The 27,117-nt window shown below is 38.8% G+C and overlaps 2 protein-coding genes across 4 annotated transcripts; both read right to left on the bottom strand.

Annotated features, from left to right (window-relative positions):
* Nucleotides 1-1,195: 1,195 nt before the first annotated feature.
* hnrnpm (heterogeneous nuclear ribonucleoprotein M) lies at nucleotides 1,196-10,770 on the bottom strand. 2 transcript variants are annotated; one of them, XM_017478332.3, is made up of 16 exons: nucleotides 10,557-10,770; nucleotides 7,977-8,149; nucleotides 6,423-6,475; nucleotides 5,811-5,818; nucleotides 5,630-5,723; nucleotides 5,293-5,526; nucleotides 5,006-5,159; nucleotides 4,853-4,902; nucleotides 4,710-4,770; nucleotides 4,182-4,283; nucleotides 4,040-4,081; nucleotides 3,472-3,543; nucleotides 3,290-3,394; nucleotides 2,623-3,209; nucleotides 2,469-2,520; nucleotides 1,196-1,586 (listed from the first exon to the last, which is right to left on the bottom strand). In XM_017478332.3, the coding sequence occupies exons 1-16, from the start codon at nucleotides 10,616-10,618 to the stop codon at nucleotides 1,423-1,425; spliced, it is 2,013 nt and encodes a 670-aa protein (XP_017333821.1). In that variant the 5' UTR covers nucleotides 10,619-10,770; the 3' UTR covers nucleotides 1,196-1,422. The 2 variants fall into 2 exon arrangements, with proteins under 2 accessions (XP_017333821.1, XP_053539185.1); XM_053683210.1 differs by lacking the exon at nucleotides 4,040-4,081 and having other exon boundaries at nucleotides 5,811-6,475; nucleotides 10,557-10,768.
* Nucleotides 10,771-13,013: 2,243 nt separating this feature from the next.
* On the bottom strand, nucleotides 13,014-26,822 carry marchf2 (membrane-associated ring finger (C3HC4) 2). 2 transcript variants are annotated; one of them, XM_017478585.3, is made up of 5 exons: nucleotides 26,639-26,822; nucleotides 24,794-25,056; nucleotides 23,388-23,583; nucleotides 20,168-20,377; nucleotides 13,014-16,874 (listed from the first exon to the last, which is right to left on the bottom strand). In XM_017478585.3, the coding sequence occupies exons 2-5, from the start codon at nucleotides 24,967-24,969 to the stop codon at nucleotides 16,716-16,718; spliced, it is 741 nt and encodes a 246-aa protein (XP_017334074.1). In that variant the 5' UTR covers nucleotides 24,970-25,056; nucleotides 26,639-26,822; the 3' UTR covers nucleotides 13,014-16,715. The 2 variants fall into 2 exon arrangements, with proteins under 2 accessions (XP_017334074.1, XP_017334073.1); XM_017478584.3 differs by lacking the exon at nucleotides 26,639-26,822 and adding an exon at nucleotides 25,692-25,861.
* Nucleotides 26,823-27,117: the final 295 nt, after the last annotated feature.

The raw sequence follows: 27,117 nt of genomic DNA, 5'->3' as shown, positions 1-27,117 counted from the left end.
TTTAAACGTAACCATAAGTGCCTTACTCAATATACTTTCACACATTTACCACTGTATCACTTCGCTGATGATTCAATAATCTCCTGCTTTTTATGTAAATATTGCATCCAATCACAATTCCAATGTTGTATTTATTTTGTATAGAAGTTTGTCTGTTTTTTCCCCCCTGTTGCATCTGTGCCTCAATGAGTGTACAGAGGCGCACCACAAATGTCTCTGGTATACTGCGCATATGACAAAAAATATGACTGACTTTCTCAATCTCTGTTTCAGGAGGAAGGAGAAAGAGGACATGTTTTCCACTTCTGCACTTAAACAGCACTCAGTAGTCCAGAGGATGGGTTTCCCTTTTGAGTCTAGTTTCTCGCTTGGTTTCTTTATGTGACTGGTTGCCTCTGGCATTAGGGATCTAAATTTAAATTTCTACCCCAATTTCGGTAAAGCTGTTTTTTAACAATAGATTTTTTACAAGCACAACATTAAATTGAATTAACTACACAAGATTCTAACTTCAAATATTAATTTCAGTCCATTTATGATGGACTGTGTCACCACCCTGAGAAAACCATCCTGAATAAACCAAACTTCATTTAGATGGTGTCACAGCTGTAAAAGTCGTGAGTACTTCTCCACTTTTCTAAGAGAATGTAATCAGTATAAATAGTTTACATATACATTTATATGACTAATATGTAGTGTTACTGTATTTAAAATAATTTCTGAGTTTAAACTGGCTCTTACACCTCTCCTCAAGACTTTGCTTCTTGAGAAAACTTGTATGGTAGCACTACCTGTATTGTCTTGAGATCACTTTGCTTGTATTTCCTCATTTCTAAGTCTTTGGATAATAGAATCTGCTAAATGAATAAACAAATGTAATCCACAATTTTTATTTAAAAAAAAAAAGAAGAAAAGATATTTTGTTTGATACATCTGCAGTATTTATTGCAAACACTGCACCTTAAGCCACTCTGACTTGTTGGAAAGTCTAAACACACCACAAGTTCTAGGGTTCAGAGATTCACAGTTGCATACATATTGTTTTTCCTCCTTAAAACTCAACATTTCTAAAGTAAATGTTCAAAAGAAACTTACTGCTGCAGGTCTTTCACTTTTAAAAGAATAGCAGCTACAATTCTTCCACTGTTACAGAAGTATACAACAAGTCATAGAAAAACACCCAAACAGCAACATCTCAACGTTTGACATTTATTGTCATACCTTCAACAAAAGGTCATTTCAGAGTAGCATAAGGATAAAAAGTGGGGAGGGTAAGAAAAATAAAAATTTGTTCTCTAAAAACTTAAGCAAGCAAAAACTAAAACGGCACCAGTTTCACACTAGTAGAAATGTGATGAACAAAAACATGGAAAGCTCTGTATAGAGGTGGACAAAGTGGACAGGGAAAGGATCACTGGTGGATTACGCGTTTCTGTCGATCCTCACATCAATCTCTCTGCCATTCAGTCGATAGCCGTTCATGGTGCGGCAGGCACGCTCCGCTGTTTCAGGACTGTCAAAGCGAACCACACCACAACCCTTGGACTTGCCATTCTCCATCTTGATATCAGCATACTGCACAATACCTAGTGTAGATATAGAAAACCATTAATATCGTCCCTGTTAAAATACTACTTTAATGGCAAACAAACAAACAAACAAACAAACAAATAAATAAATAAATAAATAGTCCACATTTGAATGTTTAAGAAACTATACTTTAGTTGTTTCCTGAACTTTATTGCTAAATAAATTGTTCCTAGTAGTGAAGAGAGACTGGGGGAAAGAAAAAGAAAAAAAAAAAAAAAAAAAAAAGGGATTAATGCACACTGGTCACATGTCAGTTAAGGCACTGGGTATATGCCTTATAGCAAATATGCCAATAGGTTATAACCTACACAGTGCTCAGAGATGGGTTAATTACTAACAAAAAAGTAATTAGCAATTACTAGTTACTTTTTTAATCAGATTACTTTAGTAATGACTCCATCAAAAGGGCAAAAAACAAACAAACAAATGAATTACTTAATACATTAAATTGTTATACACAGGTATCACGTTCAGTACATGTCTAAAAAGACAGCGATTCTACTGAGCACAGTGTTAGCATCTCTTCTACTATATGCTCTTCAATCAGTTTAAGATTGAATTTCATTTAAAATTGTAAAATAATCCCTTACATTACTTTTTACAGGGAAAAGAAAAATGTTACCTTGTAACATGTTACACAACACTGGTAGTGATTATATGCCATGAACAGGAAGTCACTGGGGATCAGGTTAACTGTATTGGTGGGGCTTTAAGAATAAATCCTGTTTAAAGACCAGCTTAAAAAGCACATTTTAAAAGTGTATCTTAATTTTATGTGAACGCAGTCTGAGGAAGGTTTTAGCTAATTCTAAGCAGCTCAGGTCAATTGACAACATTCTCTCCTGAACATTTGTAAATACTTTAAGATGATGTCTCACCACATGAATTGAAGGCATCCTTCAGCATCTTCCAGGTAAAATCAAATGGCAGCTGCAGAGAACATAAAACACATTTCAGAGTGAGAGGTCTGCTTGTATTTTTCATAAATGTATAGAATTAGTTTTAGTGCTGGTTCTTAAAATGTAATCCTACATTTCTGACAAAGATCTGGCAACCCTTTCTGGCATTGGCTCCAGCTCCTGGCCCTCCTTGTCCTGCTGAACCGAAGCTGCCAAAGTTACCACGATCCATATCTGCACCTCGATCAAACTGCCCTCCCGCACCAGCTGAGCCCATGCGGTCCATGCGATCAATGCTGGAACCCATGCGGTCCATTCCTGGTGCTGGGAAGCGATCCAACCCACCCGAAGCCACACGCTCATAGTTGGACCCCATGCGTTCGAGAGCAGCATTCATTCGGTCCATGCCCATTGGTGAGGCAAAATCCATGCCTGCACTCATGCGCTCCAGGCTGGATGGGCCTAGACGGTCAAAACTGGAAGGACCCAGGCGGTCCATACCAGAGCCCATACGGTCCAGGCCAGATCCCAGTCGGTCCATGCTGGGTCCCAGTCGATCCATGCCTGAACCCATACGATCAAAGCCAGAACCCATCCTGTCCAGGTCAGACACACGGTCCATGCGATCCATCCCCATTCTGTCCAGGCTGCCCATGCGATCCATGTTGGCACCAAGCCGGTCCATGCCAGAACTCATGCGATCCATTCCCATGGAGTTACCTATGAAACAGCGGGAACATTCATACAGTGTGTACTTCAGAAAATTTGAAGGTAAATTTTAAAAGTCATTGTTAACGGACCCATTCCTCGGTCAAAAGAGTCTCCAAAATTATTGCGGGACATGCCCATCTCGTTGCGGCCACCAAATTCTCTGTCAAAGGCAGCCCCAATGCCACGATCCATGTCTGCAAAAGGATAGTTCAGTTAGTGGGAGAGGTATGAAGTTATTTAACAACTTTTACTACACAATTCTGCAACTCACCATTCATCCTCCCCATCCCAGATGGCCCAAAACGATCCATGTTGTTCATCCCACCTCCAAAATTATCCATTCCTTAAGAACAAGGAAATTATTGGAATTTTCTATACAACAACTGGAGAAACAAGCACTAAACAGCTAAAGAGAAAACATGCAGCTACTAAAGACTCGTGAATGAATGTGAACTAACAGGGCATGCGTTTTTTTAGTCACAACTGCTCAGTAAATAACTTGGTCAACACGTTCTTCATAAATCTGTTCAGAGTACAAACAGATTTAGAATAGAAAAGCTTGTGTCTACGGCTCAAGTTCACATTTAAATCCTGAATAAAACGCCATGGCTGTGTATTTGCCTTAAACTACATGAGAGCATCTTAAAACTCATCTTATTCATTGTTCACCCAGCAACGTTTATTTAAAGCACATACAAGTGTTGTGTAACATTAAGCTCTCCATCAGTACTGAAGTAACCTATTCTGCAAAAGTACTGCACATTAATGTCGGTTGTTTTCAACTCGATTGAATGAATGTCTATGGAATGATGTATGGCTGATGTCCTGAGTGAACATACCTCCCATTCTACCCATGCCACCAAATCCCATCCCATCCATTCCTACAGAGAAATGAATTAATGAAGAGTGAGGCGTCAGTGAGAAAGTATGGAAACATGCCAAACAAGCAAAGAAAAATAAACTAAAGCAAGGTTTCGTCACCTCCAGGCCCCATGTTGTTCATCCCTCCACCACGGTTCAGCTGTGTAGCATCAATGGGTTGTCCACCAGGCCCCAATCCCAGACCAATACCACTCAGACCACCTGCATATCACCAGAGAAGATTTATTATATAAATTTATTTGCATAGGACAAAATTCTGTACATTTCAATGGTCATATGAAAACTACATTTGGGAAGCACGACATATTGACAGCAATCAGAGACATTGCAAAAACACTACTGGTCTGAACCCATCTTTGTGGCGCAAATTAAAAGATGGTGAATAGTAGATACAGACATTCCCATTCATGTGCAAGCAAGCAGTAAAATGTTTACTAGCACTTAGCTAGATACTTATTTGGGTGGGGCGGGGCTGCGTTGTTCCCCAATTTGCACAGGATTTATAGGACAACCCTCTAATAAGAGTTCAATAAATTATTCTATGCATAATTTGTATTATTTAAAATTTCCTGTGAGTATAAAGCAGTCATGTTTTATGTCACAGAAGAGGGATTAATTATTACTCACGGGGTAGTGCAGGTGGTCTCTCAGGGGGAGCAAAGTCACCCTTGGGCATAGACTTCTCGTCCTGGAATGGCATGACAAATTATTTTAGCATATCTGTAATGGATTCAAAACTCAAAGAACTCTCAATATAAGTGATCACTAACCAGCTTAACATGCATGGTTCGATTGAACAGGAGCTGGCCATTGAACATGGCTAATGCAAGTTAAGGAAAACAGGCATTCAGAAAAGAGTTTCAACATGGTCATAAAGTAATACAAATCCTGCTTTAAAGAGCTTTTACAATTTAAAAGGATACAGACTGCTTGCACAGCTTCAATAGGCATTTCAAAGGTGACCGTTCCCATGCCCCTGCTCTTGCCATCTTTGTCCTCTAGGATGTCGGTGCGGATGACCACCCCAGCCATGCTGAACACCTCCTTCAGCTTCTTCCAGCCCACCTTATAATCAAGCTGCAAAGGAAACTCTCCATTTAGTAAACACTACACATCTTTTTGATTATTGCGGTCAGCATGAGCTCTGGCGTTAAATAAAATATTTTTGATCTGAAGTGGGCCTGCCTTTGATAGCATATATACAACTTACATTTGCCACAAAAACTGTGCTTCCTATCTTGCCAGCTTGAAGGCCATGGATGATCTCATTAGGAATATTTGGATTGTTCAAGAGACTCGGCGGGATGTTGACCATTGGGGGAGCACCAGGTCCAGGTCCCATACCCATACCTCCCCCCATACCTCCCCCCATACCACCAGGAGGTCCTCCACCCCCACCTTGAGACCTGTGGGCTTCACGCTGGGCAATCACTCCATCCGGGTCCTGCAACCAGCAACAGTAGCAACCATTAGCCATCAACAAAGGAGCATTATAAATTAATTTCTACAGTAAAGGTTGTGTCCATGAAAATAACTCCCAAAATGACCTCTTTCACTTTCAAAGGACGGCCATTCATGTTGTGTTTATTGACTTTATCCACAGCCTTCTTCATCAGTTCTTCAGTTCTAAACTCAACCACCCTGCCAGGTCAAAGAGCATGATTAGACTAGCAAAATAATTATGCAGAGAACCAAGTAAATGTTAATTAAAATAAATAAAATACGTACGCGCAACCCTTTGGATCATGCGGAGATCAGCATGGCAAGAGGAACACAAAACAGACAAAAGGCAACAATTAGACAACAGTGATGAAAATGCAGTACATCAATACATTCTTGCTTGCATACAAAAACCCAACAAAAAATGCTTCAATGCTATAATTCATTTTACATCGTTCTTTGTGGTGTTTTTACAATTTAAAAGTTACAGAACTTGCTTTCATTCCACTTAATGACAACCAGAACAAAAATGTTCCTTCCCTAAACTCCACTTGAAGTGAGCAGCTATTATTTCGCTGTTAAGACTCACTGAAGCCATACTAACCATCATTATCTATTGAACACCACGCACTACTTTCAGTTCAGTGAGACTAAAAATAAAGAAATAAAAAGTTCTGAATGCTGCCCACAGTGGGCCTGAACGCACACAAGCCAGAATTACCATGGAGCTGAGAAACCACCCCCTGTGGCTCCACTCTGAACCACAGCATCCACATTCAGCCAAAATTCATCCACGGTGACATTTTCAACTCTCAAATCTATGTCTGAATGCCCCACATTGAAAGGAGATGATGTAAGAAAACTCAAGCGGACAAATGGAGGTTCGTCTCTTGCACTTACCCTTGATTTGCCTTCCGCGTCCATTAAGTGTTCCACGTACGTTACCTCACCCACTACAAATCAGATTCCAGAAGACACACACCAAGGGAGAGAAGCCGAGAAAACAATGGGAGTTTAGAGCAGACACACAACCAGGCAGTGACAGTGAGCTCGGCTTGCTAGTCCAGAGCCTCTCCCCAGCACAACAATTCTGGTACAGGTCTACATGAAGCAAGCTGTCGTCTTAAAAATACTTCTTAAGCTGTCCTTGCTAGAAACCTCAACACCATAAATGACCGGAAGATTTACGACCTCTCGAGCCATCCTTATGAATTTTTAATGCATTGCCTTTTGGGTGTTTTTTCCCCCACTAGACCACTAACTAAGTTTTGAAAGTTAGTGTGATCACAATTAGTGAGCTACCTGTACAACCAGTCAACACATTTATACCGAGCATGTTTAGTCTTGACAAACAAGCCAGTTCTCAATATCGTATCAACTGCATACCCAACCACAATGGCACCATCTATGATTACCTAAAGTAGAACTCAAAATTGAGACCAAAGCGGCTCCTCTAGAAGGAAATCACAGTAATGCCAGTAGAGGCCTTTGAACTCACTGTTAATCTTCAAGGACTGTTAACACCTAAAAGGCAGCCACATAAGATTTCCATTTTTTAACGAAACATGGTAATGCCAACAAGATCAACCATGCAGTCAATGGTCTGCCCGTTTCTCAGATGTGAAAAGACGAGCTTAAGAAGCTGCTTTGCTCTGTAGACCTGTACCCCAACAAAACTGACACTCCCAGGCAAAGGTACAATGTGAAGATCTGCTGTGACAACATTCACTCTGGCATACCTAAAAAGAGAGAATGCAATTTAATTCTACAAGCAACAATTTCCAAATGACACGAAACATATTCCTCATGCTTGCACACCATAAGCCATGGGGGCTCCCTTGAAATAAATAAGTACCTACAAAATCTTAGCTCTATGGGCCTATGCTCTTTAGGTCGGCCTCAGATCTTGCTCTGAGGATTTTAATCAGAAAATTTAAACTTGGTAAAAGTGTGGTACAACAACTTAATAGGAGAGCGAGAAATTCATCAAGACATGATAGTTGGATGTTCCATAATATTTCATGACTGGCACTAAAAGGAAATACTTCAGCCTGGCCCTTTGCTGGCTATAGTATAGGTTTTAGGGCATGAAAAATAAATGCGTACGATGAGCACCTCTAAAACATGAACCCGAATACAAAATGAGAAACTTCAAAGAGCTCAGAGAAAACCCTCCAGGCATTGTACATCACTTAAGAGTGCCATTATTTCCAGTCTTAAAGGAGCACATTACTGCATCCATATACAGAATGGATTTTAAGCCAATGCACAACTGCAACCACAAATGCATTATATTAACTGCTACACAGCAGCCTTCAAACGGCACCAACCTGACAGGGTTTTGCTAGTCACCCTACAATACACACTATTCTAAAGACACTTAATAACCCACTGATGTCCCAAGTGGGACCAAATCCTCCAAACAACAAAACCTCTATCAAATACGAGTCTTACCTTTTTCTTTCATGAGGTCCTTCAGCGCCTGCCATTTGACATCATAGGGAATGTTGCTCACAAAAACCCGGTATCTCTTGGATGGGTTGGAGTAAGGCTCGTATCTACCGCCTCCTCGTTTGGACGATCTCTCCTTCCGGGAGTCATGGATGGGCTTTCCATTCATTGCATTTCTACAAGAGACCAAAAAAAAGCACCAAATAGGCCATCCACTTCTCAGAGCTTCCAAGCTGCATTTACAAAACATCCTAAAATTGGCTGTCTTTCCAAAATGAAAGGACATTAAGGGGGATAGTAGTTGGTCCTTTTTTAGTACCACCTCAGTCGAGGTTCCAAGCGAGCCGAGACGAAACGTGAGCCACGCACTGAGGGAGAAGGGAATTCTTCTTAACTAGCAGTTCTGTATTGTGCCTAAATAAATGCATCATTTAATGCATACTTTGCGTATGGTAATATTCTATTAATTGAGAATTATGCACAATTGATCCAATTACATAAAAAATTACAACAAAGGTTTCTATCTTAGATTTCCACATCTCGCTTGTTAACGATTTCCAAACAGGCATTTATCAAAGTCACTCCTGTCTCGGCTGAATCGATCTTAATCATATAGAGCACTATGAAGGTTGTAGAACACAGTTATTTTACATCATTAATAGGTCAGTGTTCAGTGAACAGGAAAGACGTTTGGAATACGGCCTGACCGCGTATTTGTACAGGGTTTCAATAACAACATAATTCCTACGTGAAGGCGAGTGGAAGATGGCACACAAGCAAGCTCCGAAAAGTAAAGCAAGCCGAGCTATATCGTGGAAAACTGGTTTGATCGCATAAGAGAACTCAAGTGTTCTATTCTTCCACAAACATCTCCAGACCTTCCTCTTCAGGCAGTATCTAGGATAAAGCTTTACTTTTGAGTACTTGCTTAGTATCTGCTAAACAAGTAAAACATTACATAAGCTGTGTTTCTCAAAGTGGGACGCACAGCCATGATGGCAGAAATTATTTTTTAACCTGAACCTAATTATTCCAACAAAAAAAAGCTGTATTGTTCCAATAAATGGCAAGACTATAATATAGAGATGCACCGATAATAAATTTCTCAGCTGATATCGATAATCGATTATTCAGAGTGATATCGGCCGATACCGCTGCCTTTTATGCCTTCCTTTAAATTAATCATTAATCCCACAATTCTGAAAGAAATGCAAATAAAAACTTTATTCTCTCCATTTCAACAAGGTGTTTCACAGCAACTGGTCTCAAACAGAAAACACATTACTCTAACATTAATACAAATTCTGAAGATTAAAGTAAGAATTCTTAACTTATTGAATGTTATTAATGCATATTAACATTGAATTTTAAAAAACCTCCTGTTAGTCTCACATTCACTCAACCCAAACAAAAGCATTTCTACTTCATCACCGAACTGGTAATATATATCAACTTTTTTTATATATATATATATATATATATATTAACTGGATATGAAATACACTACTCTACAAATATATTTTTCTGTGCAGTGTATATTTTTTTTGTCAACTCATCTTCATTTAAATCTTTCAATGGTGCACTGGCCCTTTAATTCAGTTGAGCAGCTCCGGTGTACAATTTTAGCAGTACAGAGATTACGAACTGCAGTTTTGTCATCATTCCACAGAACAGACCTCTTTACACACAGCACGAAATCCATGTGTTTCCCCGCCCTCTTTTGATTGACACGATATAATCAGCCCTGATCAACGGATGCTTTTAAACTATCGTCCGATACAGGGAAAAATTGCCTTTACCGGCCGATACATTGGTGCATCTATAAGATTATTTAATATCAGAATACTGAGCCCAATATTTGAGGCGTATAAATAATGCTAAAGTCCCTAGTCTGTATTTCAGCAAAAAAAAAAAATGTAATTAAATCCATGCTTTTCACAAAACACCTGAATTTTCATGCGTGGAAATGTGCGCCATATTGCCCCAGGCGGTTCAGGCCTGCCCAACAAACCCGCAGCAAAACAGCCAAAGGAGGACAAATAGACGAACTACCGCACAGCCAAGCTAATAACGCAAGATCACGCATTTACTACAAGCAGTCGTTAATGTTTATATACAACAATGAGAAGCTTAACGTTACACTGCTGATAGCTAACACGACTCCGCTGCTAGTTACCGCTTAGCCAGCTAACGCACTGCTTTCTACACGCTGCTAAACAGACAGAAGCAGTATTGTTCAACCCATAGGACTGTTTTTGAAACAGTGGGCTACAGATTTAAAATCACCAATGTACAAACCCGCGTTATTAGTCAGCTAGTTGTTCTGAATAGGATGTAAATCACAGCTAGCTAACATATAAGAACAAAGTAGGCCCACACGGCCTTCGGCTTTGTTATCAAACTAGCCAGCTAGCTAATGCTCTCTTCTAGCTAATCAACCTGAAGTTTAATAATATACGGGCTAACAAGACAGTAAAATTAGAAAACTGGTTAAGTATAAATGTGCATCTTAGTTAGCATGATTACAAAAACAACAGCAAGTGGACAAAGAGCAACTCCGAGAGTTCGCGGTGTAAACGTTACCCTTGGCCTGGTTTCTCGGTTTCAACATCAGACATTTTCGGCAATTCTTCTTTAACTGACATACAAATTAATGTCAGAAACAAATAATAGCTGAAAAGCAGCAGCGTTTACTAGCTAAAAATTACTGCTATATTTGTTAAGCAACACGGTTACACTGAGCTAGTGTATTCGTTGTGTTCCAGGACGATTGAAATGGCGGCTGTGTGACGAAATGGATATTTGAGGACGACAGGGCATGCTGGGAAACCAGTACTAACCTGAATCAAAGGAGCCGATTCGAGTTCTGAGTCGATTCAGATATCGTCAATATTTAAACGGTCACTTCTGCAATCAGTTTCTTTGTAAATGTTTTGAGAAATCACCAACACAAAGAAAGACGTGAAAAATACAGTCATATTTATGGTTCCACAAATATTCAGACATATTCATATTATTCAGATTAATCAGGAATCGATTCTACTTAAAACTGACTCCTACGATCTGGAGAGATACACTGAAATACTGACTGGAATAAAGTTGGTTGGACGTTCGATATTCGCAGATATGCGGAAATTAAGGGACCGTCTCTAACGTTACATGCAACATTGTTAAACACGTTTCTAACTTCAATAGCATTTGAAGGGAATGACTTACAGTCATATAACCAACTGTATAGTGTTCATCTAGATGTCAGGTATGACACACACCTTTTAGATTTTTGTTATTTAACAAAATAAGCTATTAAATCATATGTAAATATTGCCATGAATTTCACTACCAAATGGGCTCATACACAAAATATACCATATATATATATATATATATATATATATATATATATATATATATATATATATATATATATATATATATATATATATATATATATATATAAAATTTAATTAATAGGACATCTATTTTTTTTTTTTAAGAAAACCAGTATGGCTCATTTTGACCCCCTTTATGCATTCGTGAAGATTTTTGGGTTCATGCATTCTAGGGTTAAATATCAAATATCTAAAAACTGCGTCATACCTGACACCTAGTCGAACACTTTACAATTGGCTGTGTGACTGTACATCATTCCCTGCAAATGCTATTGAGCTTTAAATAATGGTATATTTTGTGTATGAGCCCATTCTGTAGTGAAATACATGTCTAATTTACATATGATTTAATAGCATATTTGGTTAAATATCAAAAATCTAAAAGGTGTGCATTATAGCTGACACCTATTTGAACAAGTTACAGTTGGCTATATGACTGTAAGTCATTCCCTTCAAATGCTATAGAAGTTAGAAATGTGTATAACAATGTCGTATGTAATTTTAGAGACGGTCCATTAATTTCCACGTATCTGCGGATATCGAACGTCCAACCAACTTTATTCCAGTGAAATACTGTAGGTATTTTTAACTTCTGTTCAGGTCACAATAATCTGTCTTAATTGTTTTCCTTAAGTACAACAATACTACAAAAATGTGTTGTTTTTGTTTTTTTCTTCCAACATTAAACTTTATGTGCTTGGCTTATTTTTCTCTGTTGAATGGGGAAAATGACAAATTCACTTTTGGTGCTTCTGCTATAGTCCCCCTTTCAATATATGTTAACAGGATATGTTCGGGTCGTTTTGGCCAAGAATAAAATAGATTACAAAAAGTAGTGAACTATCAACTGTCACCAACTTTTACTAAACAAATAGATGATTTTCCTTCTGTTACAGTACTACCATGTCTTATTTGCACTCATACCTGCTTACACATACAAGTTATCATCTCGAGGCATAAAAATAAAGGGAAATAAAAAAGAAGAAAAATAAGAAACAAAATAAATAACCTGGTTGCATACGTGTGCACACCACTGAACTAATACTTTGTTGAAGCACCTTTTGATTTTATTGCACCACTCAGTCTTCTTGGGTAAGAGTCTGTAAGCGTGGCACATCTTGACTTGGGAAAATTTTCCCACTCTCTCTTGCAAAAACAGTCTAGATCCGTCAGATTGTAAGAGCATCTCCTGTGCACAGCCTGCTTCAGGTCACCCCCCAGATTTTTAGTTGGATTCAGGTCTGGGCTCTGGCTAGGCCATTCAAAAATATTGAGCTTTTTTTGGTTAAACCATTCCTCTGTTGATTTTAATGTATACCTTTGGTCATTGTTGTGGTGGAAGGTGAAATTCATTTTCATCTTCATCTTACTAGCAGACACCTGAAGGTTTTGCATTAATATCGACTGGTATATGTAGCTATTCATGATTCTCTCCACCTTGATAAAACCAATAGTTCTGACTGAAGAAAAGCAGCCTTAAAGCATGATGCTTTATTGTGTCCCATGGCAGATCTAATGTTTTGGAAATTCTTTTATACCCCTCTCCTGATCATTTCCTTTCAACGAGTGAGCTATCATGCATGCTTTGTAAGCTCTTTGCAGACCATGGCTTCAACAGTCAGATGAAACCAAGATGATGAGAAGAAAAGCCTACAGAAAAAAACTGGTCTTTATTTGGAATTAAACAGAATAATTTCATTGATCACAGTTGTATTATAATTACTTTTGAACATGAGCTTGAATGTGATTGGCTCATTCTGAACACAGCCACACCCCCAATTATAAAAGGGTGTGCACATTTATGCAACCAGGTTATTGTAACTTTACAGAAACACAAAAACCTGCCATTTCAACAAAGGTGTGTATACTTTTTATATCCATTATCGATGTATTCAATAGTGGTTGTTTAAAACATTATTTCCTGACTCAGCTGCTCAAAGTAAATATGCTAAGTGGTGAACAGAACACAAGGGTTAAGAGATAGGAATTGATCATTATGTTGAGCACACTTACATTTATGCAAATTTTCCAGTAAAAGTATACAATAGCCTCATTCACATGTTACTTTGGATGGTAAAAATGCACAGAAAGTTATCAGGGCAGAACAGTTGTACTTCCTATTGGCTTATCAGAGTTGTTCTGGGAGATCCCCTGTGGTTTCTGGGTGAGGGCGAGAACAAAAATCTAACTATACAATTCACGAACCTCTATAAAATATGACAACTTTTGCACTCAACTCAAAAATGTTTAGATTTTTTTTTTTTAGTTTAGACCTAAGTCAAAAGGTATTGTGATGGAAGGAGAGGGTGTAAATACTCATAACATGCCAGATAACACGATATCCAGAGCATCATGTTTAATTTGCTTTGCACACTTTTCTTGGCTGATTGCAAGCACCAACAAATTTTAGTGAGGACAATACAGACACACCAGCCTTTATCCACTTCACTACATAAATATAATAGTATCCCAAAAATGGTGTAGAGTGATAAAAATATGGTGCTCAAGGAATAAAAGAAGACATACAATGCAAATGATACATACAGTCTGAATACATTAAAACACAATGATGACAAGTAAAATAAAACAAATTGTGTACAAGTTTTAAATTTGCTTAGGTTTATCTTAGAGAAAAGAAAGAGACTGATTACTTTTTTTGTGTTGAACAAAAAGTGGACCAGTTCTCGATCAGTGAGGGAGTTTAACCTCTCTGAAATGTGTCAAGTGGAAAAGGCCAAGCTAACCCATTTCCAATCATAAATTTGTAAAAGTGCAACATGACTAAAAAGAATAAAACAAATAAGCGTGCATTTTTTTTGTTGAGTGAAAGGAATGAATTGGGTCAGCCATATTAACACCAGAATAACACAATAGCCTTTTGGCTGCTTAATTCTGCAGGTTGCATAGTGGAGGAAACTCATGGATATATAAAGGAAAAAATAAAACACCACCAACACTGTCCTCCTCTTCCTGTCTGAATGTAGTCCTGAAATCCTTCATATGTCTACAGAATAATTATCTTACATGTACTGATAAGGTTATAGGCAAGAAGTGCATTGTAATTTTGCTGACATTGCACTCAAGCTTTTTTTTTTTTCAAATGATCTCACATTGCAAAATAAAGAGAAAATGATCAGGAAAATAAAAAAGGCAGACATGCCAGATGGAAGCACACCAATGAGAGAAGGTGTTACTAAGAGCAGCAGTTAAGTAGTGAATTTGCGCTTAGCTGCTGATTTGTGACCATTTTCATGGCTTCTCTTGGTTGGGCATCCATGATTACTTGAGAAAAAGTTAACTCGACCCAAAGCCACTCAGTCCTGTGACACACAACAGGTATGCTAAATAATGTTGCAGAGAGATATTTTTACATTTGTTTCCTTCTCAAAAACATCACGTTAAAAAAAAGACAATTAATGCCGAATGCTTTTAGTATTAATCTATTGCACAACGCTTTCCAAAACTTAACATTGTCCTAAAGAGTATTCATTTAGAGTGTTGTGTGTTGAGACACGAAAAGTAACAATAATTTGCAAGAAATCTCTCTGGTGACTTTTACCCCATTAAGAACGACAAGATGACCTGTGCGAACAGCACGCTGAGGGATTTATCTTTAACCTTCTTTTTTTTTTTTACTCTATATACAGATCCAAGCACCTTTTTGTTTCAAATGTGGCACTATGGAAGGTCAGAATCACGCACACAGTCCGACTGCCAACCACGGACACATTCACTCACACAGACACACACACACACACCTGAACTGACAGTAACTGTTGCTTTGAGTGCTTTCCACAGACATGAAGTATATCTACAAATGTACAAAGCCTGTCCAGATGATATTGTATTTCCTTGGACATTACAGAGATGTTTGTAATGTTTCCAATGTGAACAGAGCCAGGTAACAGAAGCAGATGGTCCCTCGAGAACTGCATAAAGGCCATACTTTGGTCAAGGGGTCCATAAAGCCATTAGGAGGAGGGCCTAGCATCACGACACAGGTTTCCCTTTAAGGTGATGACATTTTGCACACCATTCTTGTAACATATAACATGCAGGGCGATAATCTTGGCTGTACTCAAGTGGTGTAAATAGATAATTACACAGTTGTTCCCCTGTTGTCAGACAAAGTTCCCCAAATAACTGCATATTCAACAATGTAAAACTGCTACAAAAACAAAAATACAGATACAAAAAAATAGTGTACACACACATACTCACAAACACGTTCTGCCCTTTCACACAGCCATGTGTAGCTGTAACATTTAAAATTAAGTAACGTCTGTCACAATAATGACCTCAAGAAAAACATAATGCTTCCCATGAATCCTGGAGGCATACACACAACTACATTGTGTGATCAGCACACATCTAGGCTACTTGTGTCATTTTAGTGCTACTACTGTAGGACCACCGTATGCCGCTTTCTGCATGACGCTCGCTTTTAACAGGTGCTGAATGTAGCCTATGCTGACCCACAGACGAAATCTGAAATAGCAACTTTAACAGTCACTAATATCATGAGGGGGAGTTTTTTTTTTGTTTTTTTTTTTTTAATGCATGCAGGAAAAACTGAGCACAGTAGAGGGCATACAATGTGCCTTAAAAATAAAAAGAAGGAATTTATTGTACACTCCTATTTCAGTGTTCTCCCCTCTATAGGACCATGTATAAGAGATCGGGTGCTTGCAGCTCACTCAGTTATAGCCTATTCTGTTAGCAGGCCTCACGAGAAGGCCCTGTCATCCTATAACACTTTAAAATCACCACATGGGCTAACATACAGGAAGCTGCAAAAGTTTGAGCTTCTATAATATATACCAACTGTCACATGGGCTAAAGTACTCAAAAATTGGCAATGGCCAATTTTCTGTCCAATCAAGACGTAAATAATTTTGAAAGAAACTTTATAAAAAAAAAAATTAAAAAAAAATCTAGATATGTGTTTCATTTGAAGCTTCAACAGCTGCTTTCCTGGATGTGTCCCCTAACCCAACTACCTCTGCTCATAGAGTCCCTAATGTTTTAAACATACAGTACGCTGTGTGGTATGGGGCCTCCAATGATTGCTGTGTAGACAAATAAATTAAATCATTTCTAAACCACAAACAACACACAGAAACTTAAAAAAAAAAAAAAAAAAAAAAAATACACACAACAAAAAAAAGAGATATAGTTGAGGAAAGAAAATAAAAGAAGTGCTCATATACTTCGATAAAAAGGATTAAATAGAAAAAGAATGCATTCAAAAGTGCTGCGGCTCTAATTGATGACATGACACATCAAGAACCTTTAGCACGTTTAATACCAACACTGTGTCGTGTCCCCCACCCTCCCAAAAACACCGCAGCTCTCATACAATGGTCTCGTCTGACGTCTTTTTCAGCAGCTTTGTGGAGAGCAAGGAATGCTGGGTAGATTGGGCACCCTTGGCATCAGGAATGAGCAGGCGCACTTTCTGATTGGTTCGTCTCCACTCGGAGTACAACTGACAGTGGTAGCGGAATGACACCTGTGGACAAAGATGAAGATTCACTCAAAGGTATTTCAGCCAAAATAAAGGAACAAATGTGGTAATAATATCAAACGTAGTCAATCAGACAAAACCTGTAAGTCTGCTTCTTTAGTTTTGCACTATGAAAAGCTAATGTAGCTAACAAGATGACAGCTGCCAAGTCTGTCTCTGTTTTGCTTTTTATGCTATTACTGATTGGTCATAAATGGGTTTCTTTAATAAAGTATGACCTAACTTAACTACACAAGAGAACTACTCTCTAGAGGATTTGGAGCTGAACACCTGAACAAGCTGCTGCTACAAACAGAAAGATTACCGGTGCTGACGATGAGCTCCCATGTTTGCAGATTGAGGACACAGCTGGTCCAAACAACAAAACCACCTCTGCTGGTGTTACTGCTCTACTAGTGGACATTAGTAATAATTGGTAAATAGGAAATCTTCTAAATATCATCATCTGCAATAAGAAAAGTCATGGCCAACTATACAGCTAATCTGGATTAAGCTATCTATACAGCTCAGAAAATCCATCCATGCTCACAACACCAAATCATTAAGGAAAAGTCTACCAGAATTGTGTTTATTTAGATGACACCAACCTACCAGATCATCTCAACCAGGTTTTGCACATTTTTAAAATAACAATGTGACTCTCGTCCCTCACTTGCTAATCCACTATCAATCATTTTAGAAAGTGCACACCAATTTTAACGGGTTAAACACAAGAAAGACACCTGATCCAAATCACCTCTCCTGGCACATTTTAATCACAGTGCTGTGCTAGCCGCTGCCTTTACAAACAGCTTTAACACCTCGTTGAGACTGTGCATAGTCTCCTAGCTCCATCAACCCAGTTGCAAAATCTTAACAACTTCAAGCCCACTGCTTGATAAAAGATTGGCTGATGTCAGTCTGGCACTCGTTCACATCCTGGAACATCTGGAGTCTCAGAACACCTACACCCACATACTCTTCATAGACTTCAGCTCGGCATTTAACGCAGTAAATCCTGTGAAAATGTTCTTCAGACTCCAGCACATGAAGATAAAACAGCATCATGCTACTGGACATTGTCTTGCTAACAAAACAACAACAAAAAAGAAACACTGTATTGTTTATATTGAAAATCTAAGTCCTGTCTCTCAGCACAGGAACTCCTCAGTGTTGTGTTCCTACTCCCTTCCCCCTGTTCTCTATATTCACAAACAGTCTCACAAGTGAACATCAAATACACCAAAGAAAGCACCATTACTGAACTAGTTTCAGGAAATTATGAGTCACCACACTAAGATCATGTGGTCTGCACTGTAACATGGTGTGAGAATGATGACCTCATCCTCAAAACCTCCAAATTCACCTAATCTCAACTATCCGAAACTACTTATAGATTTAAGTAAACACAAGATCTCACTTAAATGGGATATGAACACATGTCACATCACCTGACACAAGATCATCTATTTCCTTAGCCAGCTCAAGAAGTAAAGTGTAAAATCTTCTGATACCATCACTGTTCGGTTACGGCAGCAAGGCCGGCTCACAAAAAGACAAAAATAATTGGGTGTGCCATCTGTTCACTTCCTGTACACCAAATGCATCAGGAAAAATCACTCATGACCGATCTTCATCTAGCACACGTTATATTTCAACCCCTTCCCACTACCAAATTTCCACTGTAGAGAATTAAATACTTGGGTCGATGTGTTGGAGCGATGTGGCCTGACCTGTTACCACCCTGAAAAAAAAGAAGAAGAAAAAAAAAAGAAAAAAAAAAGACCATACTTTCTATCAGTTTATAGTTACACTTACCATCACTGTTTTAACTTACATTACACAATTTGATGTCACCAACCTCTCTTTCACTCTCTCAAAGTTAATAAGCTTTTCATTTTAGTGAGAAACTGGAAAACACAAATTGCTCTCTTCTAAAGACTTCCCCATGGTGGAAAGTTTACTGACTTTTACAAAGCACCGACACTGGAGGTTCCTTACATTAAATGGTAAATAAAGGTCTCCCTACAGAAGACTTCACCATCTCAACCTTTTTCTTTTTAAATATAAATACTTAAAAATACTTTAAAATCCGTTTATTATTATGGTTAAATTATGTAGAGGGTTCATCATATAAGTTGCTGTTACTATATAAATGAGAACAATACAACGAGCACATTTATATAAACCTTACAGCTACCACAAACTACTGTCAGAGCTGCTGTTATTGAAAATGAATCAACATCTGCTGACCGCTGTGGTATAAAGACTCCGAATCAGCCACAAACAAAAACCTACACAATCTGTTTCCATCTCTTAGCCATTAGAGCGCTCACCTCCTTCCTGTACTCCAGGCACTGTTGTGTTCTGTCACTTCTCATACTCTTTTGCACTGAGAATCGTTTGAACATTTTACACATTTTTCGCTTTGCTCTATCTGCATTCTTCAAATCGGAAATAAAAAGCACCTCCACAACTCTTTTAAAGCTTTACTATTCATTTCTGTAATGTATCTAATGTCAGCTGACACACCGGTCTCTCATTTATAAATGCTTATTTAACATGATGTGTTTCTCTTGGTATGGGTGCGTCTCAAAGAGCTCCTGAGTTCAGTAGGTAGTAAATCTGTATATTGTGTACATGAGTTCAGGCACTGGTAAGGACCCTGGCTCACTGCACACTGATAACTGAATCTCCGGAGACATGACTATTTTATTAAAAATTTAAATTTTTACAAATATTTAGGTTTTATATGTCATATAAATGTGTTCGCTTATTCACACGCATTTCTGTCATAATATGTCAAGCAGAATCATAGGCAAGCTAGTGGATTTTTTTGGTTTGGTAATCATTTATCACTTAAAAGTCATTACAATCAAACATCAAATAAAGTTAAAAATCACTAATGTAAGTAATCATTTGAGAGAAACAACAATAACAACAACAACAACAACCTACTTACGTTTGTAGCCAGAAGTTGGATGAGAGTTTGTCCCCCATCTTTTTCGAGCTGAGAGGCTTCAGAAAAAATGATGTCATTTCCAGTAAGGGAACATAGCGAGCATCGATACTCCATTGTTTTTTAGGGAGCAAACATTCCAGTGCACTGGAAGGATTTTGCGATTGAGACAGCCCTTTAAATGGCTGACTCCCTGATCAGTGCCCTGACTGCTGAACTAGGGAGCTGATTGAGACACACCCTTTCTCGCCCTCAGTCAGTGGGGCCTGTGTGTGTGTATGTGTGTGTGTGTGTGTGTGTATGTGTGTGTATGTGTGTGAGACAGAGGGGCTGATGTTACCAGAGTCCAGAGGACGTAGATGGTGAAGAGAGCGATGGTAAGAGCGATGAGGCCCACTGCCTCCAGGCGACTGTTGAAGTGCAGGTGGTCTTGAGCCCCTCGCAGGCACAGCCAGCCCGATATGGCTGCCAGAGGCGTAATGAACAGGAAGCACACCATGTCGCAGAATAGCGTGCGCTTCTCATTTCTCGGCCCGGGGTCCCTAAGCCACTGTAAATGAATAAAGGAAAAGTAATTTAAAGGTGGATTAAGCACAGATTGTTTAGGTCAGTGGTTCTGCACTTTGTACCATTTCTCCTGCTCTATCAAAACCGATGAACCGAAGTAAATACAATCTAGAGCCGCGTTTCCACTGCAGGAACTTTCCCCAGGAACTACGGACTTTTGGAGGTACTCTGTGTTTTTCCACTGCAGGGACCAGGGTCTAAATTAAGTTTGAGGTAAAATATTTCCCGCTCGGAACATCCATACTCAGGAGGTGGTACTTTTTCAGGAACTTTGGGGGGTGGGACTTGGACACTGAACATGACAACGTTTTTTTTTTAAAAATATGACAGATTGACTGACGACGAGGTTTAGGCCTTATTAAGTATTTATGTATGCTGAGGACGAAATACAGCAGGAACTGGAAACGGCAACTCGCAATGAAAAAGTATACTTAAAAAGATCAAGCTGGGCATTGTTCACACAGGAAACCAGTGCAGAGAGAAGCTTGTGCATGCATGTTCGTCTCAGTCATCTCTGCAATAGCTAATAAAATCTGTTTACTTAATTTAAGTCTAACATTACGAGCACTGAATTCGCTTTACTACCACTGTTCGTCTCTTCTGCAGCGTTTTCTCATTTACCTCTTTAGCAAAACAATACATCACCATTAACAGGAGCACAACTCGAATGTCCTCCATGCTTGTTGTTGCTGCAGTGTCATTATCAGATTTCAGAAAATAGACTGTCTGATTTTTTAAACATCAACCTTTATCCAAAGATTTAACAAAGGAGGTTATCCCCTGAACGGGAATTGAAACTTGGTGGCCACGGTGGTGAGAGTGCCGAATCCTAACCACTAGACCACCAGTTTGATTGCCTGAAACTTTGTATCTTTGCTATGGGCTTTTGTTACTGTTCAAAGGTTTGTGCTCCAATCAGAGCCTGCTACATGTTTTTATGAGCCGAGCAAACATTTTACATTATTACATCATTAAAATCAGCTTACTTTGTGTCAATAATCAGTTTGATTGTAGCATACTTCGAGGCTTCATATCCTCGCCATGGGCTTGTCGTGCGCAGTCATACATCACCGGACTAACTTACCTAATCTTCACAGTACTTTAGAGCGAGATGGAAACATAGACAACAAAAGGTCTGGAGGAACCAAATGGTCCCTTGAAAAAAGTTCCTGGGTAATTTTGGAGAAAACATGGCTTAGGTTAATGATCTGAGTCAGGAAAAACAAGTGTGCAACACTATGGGTTCCCTGTTTTCAGACAAAGGTTCACAGATGATTTATGGAATGATCTGTTGAAAAATCAGAAGTACACCATTTTCCCTCTTTACCATTAATGCCATTAATGCCATTGTTGTCTGACCTTTGTTTCTTTTGTTGTTCATTGGAGTTAAGAGTAGTTTAGAAGTTGTCAGTGTCCTGTCTGTCATTTCTAGTCATATGTATTTTGGTTTACAGTTGGCTCAAAAACTTTATTGTCTTTTATGCAGATAGCGATTGAACTATAATGTTCAATATGCAAAATCACCAATTTTGTTCTATACAGTGCTCAGTGGGTAGGGCACCATTTCGAGCAATGTAATGCTGGAACTTCATGGCACAGCCACCTTGGACAAAAGGACTAGCTGTATCTTTGCATACTACACATGTTATGCACTGAGGTACATTAGGTACAGCATAATAGCAGTACTGTGCACTATGAGACACAGCTACTATGTTTTGCATAGTGTAATCTGGTATCAACAAGAAAACAAGTTTGACTGTTTAAATTCACAACTTTTAATAATAACTTTGTAAAATAACACTGATTTCAACGTGTTCAAAGTCATTTGCTTAAAGCCGAGATAACATAGCTTAATTATGTTGCTGGAAACATGTAGGTGAAGATTTTAGCATGTATTTAAAGAAAAGATTTTGGGCAAGTCTGGATAGACTCTGGACCCACCATGACCCTGACCATGATGACGTGGTTACTGAAGATGAATGAGTGAATGAATTCATTTTGAGTAAGACTGTTTTCCATAATTTGTTGGCTGATCAAATACATTTTGGGCAAGTGCTACAGTACATTTCTTACTGAACGTTCCAAACATTTCTTTAAGCCAAAGTTAAGACTTGTGTTGTTGCACCCTGGTGGCAAATACCCTGAACAAGCTTGCACAGCTCTTTGGAAGATAAAAAAAAGTATACCTTTAAAGCACACCTATTATGGTTTAGAAACATGAATAATTTTGTTTGAGGTCTCATACTATAGATTTACATGCATCCAAAGTCAAAAAACACTTTAATCTGTTCATAATTTAAACTGCAGCATTAACTTTTACCCCCAGTGTCACAAACAACTCGTTCAATGATCCGTTCTAAAGGATTCACTCTAAACTCCTCCTTTCAGAGAGGACACTCTGCTCTGATAGGTCAGATGTCCCGGTCTATTGTGATTGGTCTACTGCTGTCGGTGAGCAGCCAATGAAGACCAGAGGCAGGGCTTTTTGTTACAAACCTACGTAGGTTTGTACAGGAGGTAAGTCTGGAATCACTAACGACTCGTTTCAGCTTTTCCGAATCGGTTCCTTCTTTTGGGAGTCAATAACTCAGTTTGTCTTACGCTTTGATTTTTGAAACTTTGCAGACTTTTTACATTCACAAACAGCACTATAACACACTACATGAAAGGTAATATTTGAAAAACCATAATAGGTGCACTTTAACTGTTCCAATCTTAACAATGCATCTTAAAAATAAACACATATTTGCCATCCAAATCGCATGTTTAGTGCCATGGTGTTCAATACTGAATCCCTTACTTGTTTGCAGCAGTTACACATTGAGATGGGTAAATGGAATTGAGATGTAAATGGAATTTTACACGTTAACTGCAAGTTGGCTACAAAGTCAAACATAACAAAACACTAAACACCAGGTACTCAATCTCATCCACACCCACATAACCACACCACACCCACCGACGAACGAACAGCTGGACAGATGTCATGTTACCTCTGTGAGGGGCCTCGGCCTGCGCTCGATGGTGAACTCTGTGTGACATAGCTCGCAGTAGCTGGTGTTGGAGGAGGACAACCACTTCTCCAGGCAGCTCTTATGCACCGTGCCCAGAGTGCCTGTGCAGTCACATGGCGAAAGGAGCCCTTCACTGTTGCCCCCTTCATGGCAGATCCGGCAAATCGGACCATCACTGAGAGTAAGAGTTTAATGTAGTGTTTTGTTAGTTTTATGTTAGACTGCCCCTGAAGTCAAAATTGCTGCTTCAAAGTTTTTGTACCGGTCACCTAATGTTATGGACACCAATACAATATACAGTATGTCTACAAGAAGAAAAAACTATGAAATTTTTTTTTTGGAGAGATAGTTGTTTGCCTCTTCCAGGAAAATATATATATATTTTTAAATAATTGATGACTCAGTCTGTATAAGTCTGAAATGTTCTCTATAACATACATGTCCTAAAGCTTTTCAGAAGCAGGCATGGCTTGTTGATGTGTTTTTGGCTGTGCAACTTTCCACACAATATATCCTTTTCCAACCATCCCACGGTTGAGATTTTGTAGAACATTCAGAATCAAAATCATGGCTCTCAAGCTATTTCACGGGGACGTTAGTCTAAGACATTGGAATGAGAATACAAAATAATGTTTGTTTGATACACAGTAAACTAGTTAATTTGTTGTCACTTGCTAGGCTGCCCAGAATCAAATAGTTTTAATAGACGCTATTTGGGAACAACAATCAGCATCAGCCTTTGGATTTTATCCAAAATTACAAATGCTTACTTTATGTCAAAAGATAAGAATTTCTAGCATTTGGATATTTTAAAGTCACCAACTATCTGTACTTTGTAGCTGCACACTGTAATTCACAAGATCATCAGTTAGTAAAATGCGACAGGGTGTGGTGTTATTTTTCTATAACTTTATCTTACACAATGTCTAACCAATGCAGATCACGAAGATCATGGCATTGCTTACCACAATTAAAGCAGACAACTGTACGTTTTTGTTTAAGCACTGCTGCATGCTAGTTAGATCTGTTTTTCAACAGCTCCTCACAGTCACTGTCTTTCAGCTGATAAAAACAACGTGATAAATACTGGATAAATCTTTTGGAAAAAGTTTGTTCTCAAAAATATCAGTCTAAAAAAATAAGTACAGTTAGGGGGATTTGATCTTTTGTTTCCCTTTGGGTTTTTATATAAAAGAGACTTTTGAACAGAGATTTCATAATCAAATTCTTCCCTTTTCACCACTGGAATGTGTGTTTTTAAAGGAACGATACACGCCATGATACCATGAAACTATTATATGTTTAGACAAGGTGTGTGTGCGTGGCATACTGTGAAAATTTCAAACCACAACACCTTTAGATCAGACACATGCCCCTCAGCTCACCTCTGTGTGCCCAGGGCTTTGATGACGGTGGAGAGAAGGCGTCCGTCTTTAGCTGTGACCTGCGTGACGTACTGTGCCCTGCGGTTGTCCGACTCCTCCACGGTTTTGGACAGGGCAGCGTTGCCGGTGCAGTCGCACAGCGAGCCTGGCAGGTGGCAACACTCCCCTGTGGTCATGTCTAATCCGTCCAGGGGGACAGGGGACCAGGGGAGACAGGGGGAGTGACCTCTGCTCCCTTAACTCAGGCAGCACAGGTCCTAGAGCTGCAGAGAGAAACCGAAAAAGAGTGACATACGAATAGCTGAATAATAAGTGCCATGTATAAAGAGGCATTTATATCTTACGTTATTCTGAGACTTCCTGGATTATACCTGCTCATCCTGTTTGCTTTCTCTAAGTGACAGACACAGTGGATACTTAAACTTTTCACTGGCTGAGTCAAACATTATGTGTGAGGGACAAAGATTAAGATTTTCTCGGCATATATTCATCAACATATACATGCTTGGATTAGATTAGTAAACATCGTAGTTAAAGTGACATAAGCATACGATCAGATCCGATCTCTCTTACTAATGTTATACAGCCACATAGGCTAAGCAAGGCCAATTAGCTTAGCAAGGCAGTCCTATCAAAACAAGGAGAAACGGAGCTAGTTAGCTGATCAGCTAATAATCTTCCTAACTACAGATTAGACCACATACGTTTGAATGGCAAAATAGTCGAGCAAGTAATGTAAATGTTAATGCAAATGTCGGTCTCCTTGGTGTACAAAACAATATAACGCTAGCCAGACACTTCGTTAGCCGGCACCGCTAGCTACGTAGTTTAATACGCTATCTGAGATAATACTACACTCCTTACTACCAGAACAACTGGTAAAATATCAAGCTCTCACCTTGTGTAGCTTCATATTGGTTTATCCTGTCAGGCCGTAATTCCTTCAAATAAAAATAATTAGTTGTAACGTTACAAATAGGAAACAACTACTGTTGTTTTTGGCCTGGCTAACCTCCCAGACTCAGTTCTTTTCCAGCCTGACAGACGAACCGTCGGCCTCCTATCGACGTTTCCGTTTACTGCTCAGCGTAAGTAGAAAAGCGTAAAGAGCCATTTGTGTGTTCTACTTTACTCACAGCGAGTGCGTAAATACTCTTTGTGAATCGCAGTAGTATGGGAGGTGTAGTTTATATTCCCAAGAATGCGCAAACATAAACTACATTTCACTCTGGCCTGTGTGAAAGCCACTATCCCGAAAGAAAGATACACCCTTCATTATGTAATATTTTTTGTTGGAGAATTTGTTTAAAACATTATTTAGTAATAACAATAAAATAATACTTCTTACAGAGAAGTATTTCACACAGAATGGCTAAAACAAGCCTAAAACTGTACAGTGATGAATAAAACACTTGAGGCCATGCTGCTGTAGGAAAATAATCAACGACAGACAGGGTGGTGCGATGTGGCCTGGTGTAAAGCGGAGTTACTGTCAACACCACAAAGTTATTATTATTAACAGTGTCCCAAAGTGCTTTATTTACCTTATACCACAGCATTTTGCCAACTTAAAAGTATTGTTAAATGATGTTGCATTTTTTTAAACCCATTTTAACATTTTAACCATTGTGAGGGAAATTACCTGAAACAGAACCTAAAATACCCTAAAATAAAGCCTGTTTGAACTGCCTCAAACTGCTTCTTATCGTTACACAGAAGTGTGTCATGCTCTGCGTTTCATATATATAGTAGTGGTTCAGCACAAGCGCTTGAGAGCGCTCTCATTATTCTATCCTGCTTTATTCTATCCTGTATTAACCATCCATCTGTAATAAACCTTTTTACCTTCAGAGGACGAGTCTGCGAGTGTTGTCTAATTTCCACGACAACTTGGCGTCCCTGGGTGGGCTGCGTAAGTCTTTTCAGCTTTTCTGCAAAACAAACAAACCAGAGAATGCCCGTGGAAAAGTTTCACCGTGAATTCTGTGTTGACACGCAGGCAGTTTGCCCTTTGTTGTGCAGAGCGAACGACTGATGCAGCCTTATTACTGATTGGTATGAATCATCAAGAATTTGGAATTAGAATTTTATGAAGTCATCGTTATTGCTTTCTGTGTGGAAGGAAGTCAATGATATAAGAAATGCATGTATTACATTAAGAGAAATATTACATAGAGTGATTTCTTATAAGAAATTCCAGAAACTTCGCCTCTGCGATGGCAAAGATAATGGTGTTTCTTAGATCACAGCTTCAAAACTAAAATATATACCGAAGGGTGTATATATATATATATATATATATATATATATATATATATATATAT

The sequence above is a fragment of the Ictalurus punctatus genome, chromosome 10 (assembly GCF_001660625.3).
Source record: "Ictalurus punctatus breed USDA103 chromosome 10, Coco_2.0, whole genome shotgun sequence".
Classification (NCBI taxonomy): domain Eukaryota; kingdom Metazoa; phylum Chordata; class Actinopteri; order Siluriformes; family Ictaluridae; genus Ictalurus; species Ictalurus punctatus.
The sequence above is the reverse complement of the archived record's forward strand: the minus strand, read 5'-3'. Positions and strand labels throughout refer to the sequence as shown.

Coding starts and splice junctions, on each gene's coding strand:
- hnrnpm (XM_017478332.3), bottom strand. CDS start 10,618: ATGTCAGTTAAAGAAGAATTGCCGAAAATGTCTGATGTTGAAACCGAG. Junction 8,150..10,556: donor ACCGAGAAACCAGGCCAAGG/GTAACGTTTACA, acceptor GGTCTCTTGTAG/AAATGCAATGAATGGAAAGC. Junction 4,771..4,852: donor GAACCATGCATGTTAAGCTG/GTTAGTGATCAC, acceptor ATGCCATTCCAG/GACGAGAAGTCTATGCCCAA.
- marchf2 (XM_017478585.3), bottom strand. CDS start 24,969: ATGACCACAGGGGAGTGTTGCCACCTGCCAGGCTCGCTGTGCGACTGC. Junction 23,584..24,793: donor AAAGCCCTGGGCACACAGAG/GTGAGCTGAGGG, acceptor TCTTACTCTCAG/TGATGGTCCGATTTGCCGGA. Junction 20,378..23,387: donor GGCCGAGGCCCCTCACAGAG/GTAACATGACAT, acceptor ATTCATTTACAG/TGGCTTAGGGACCCCGGGCC.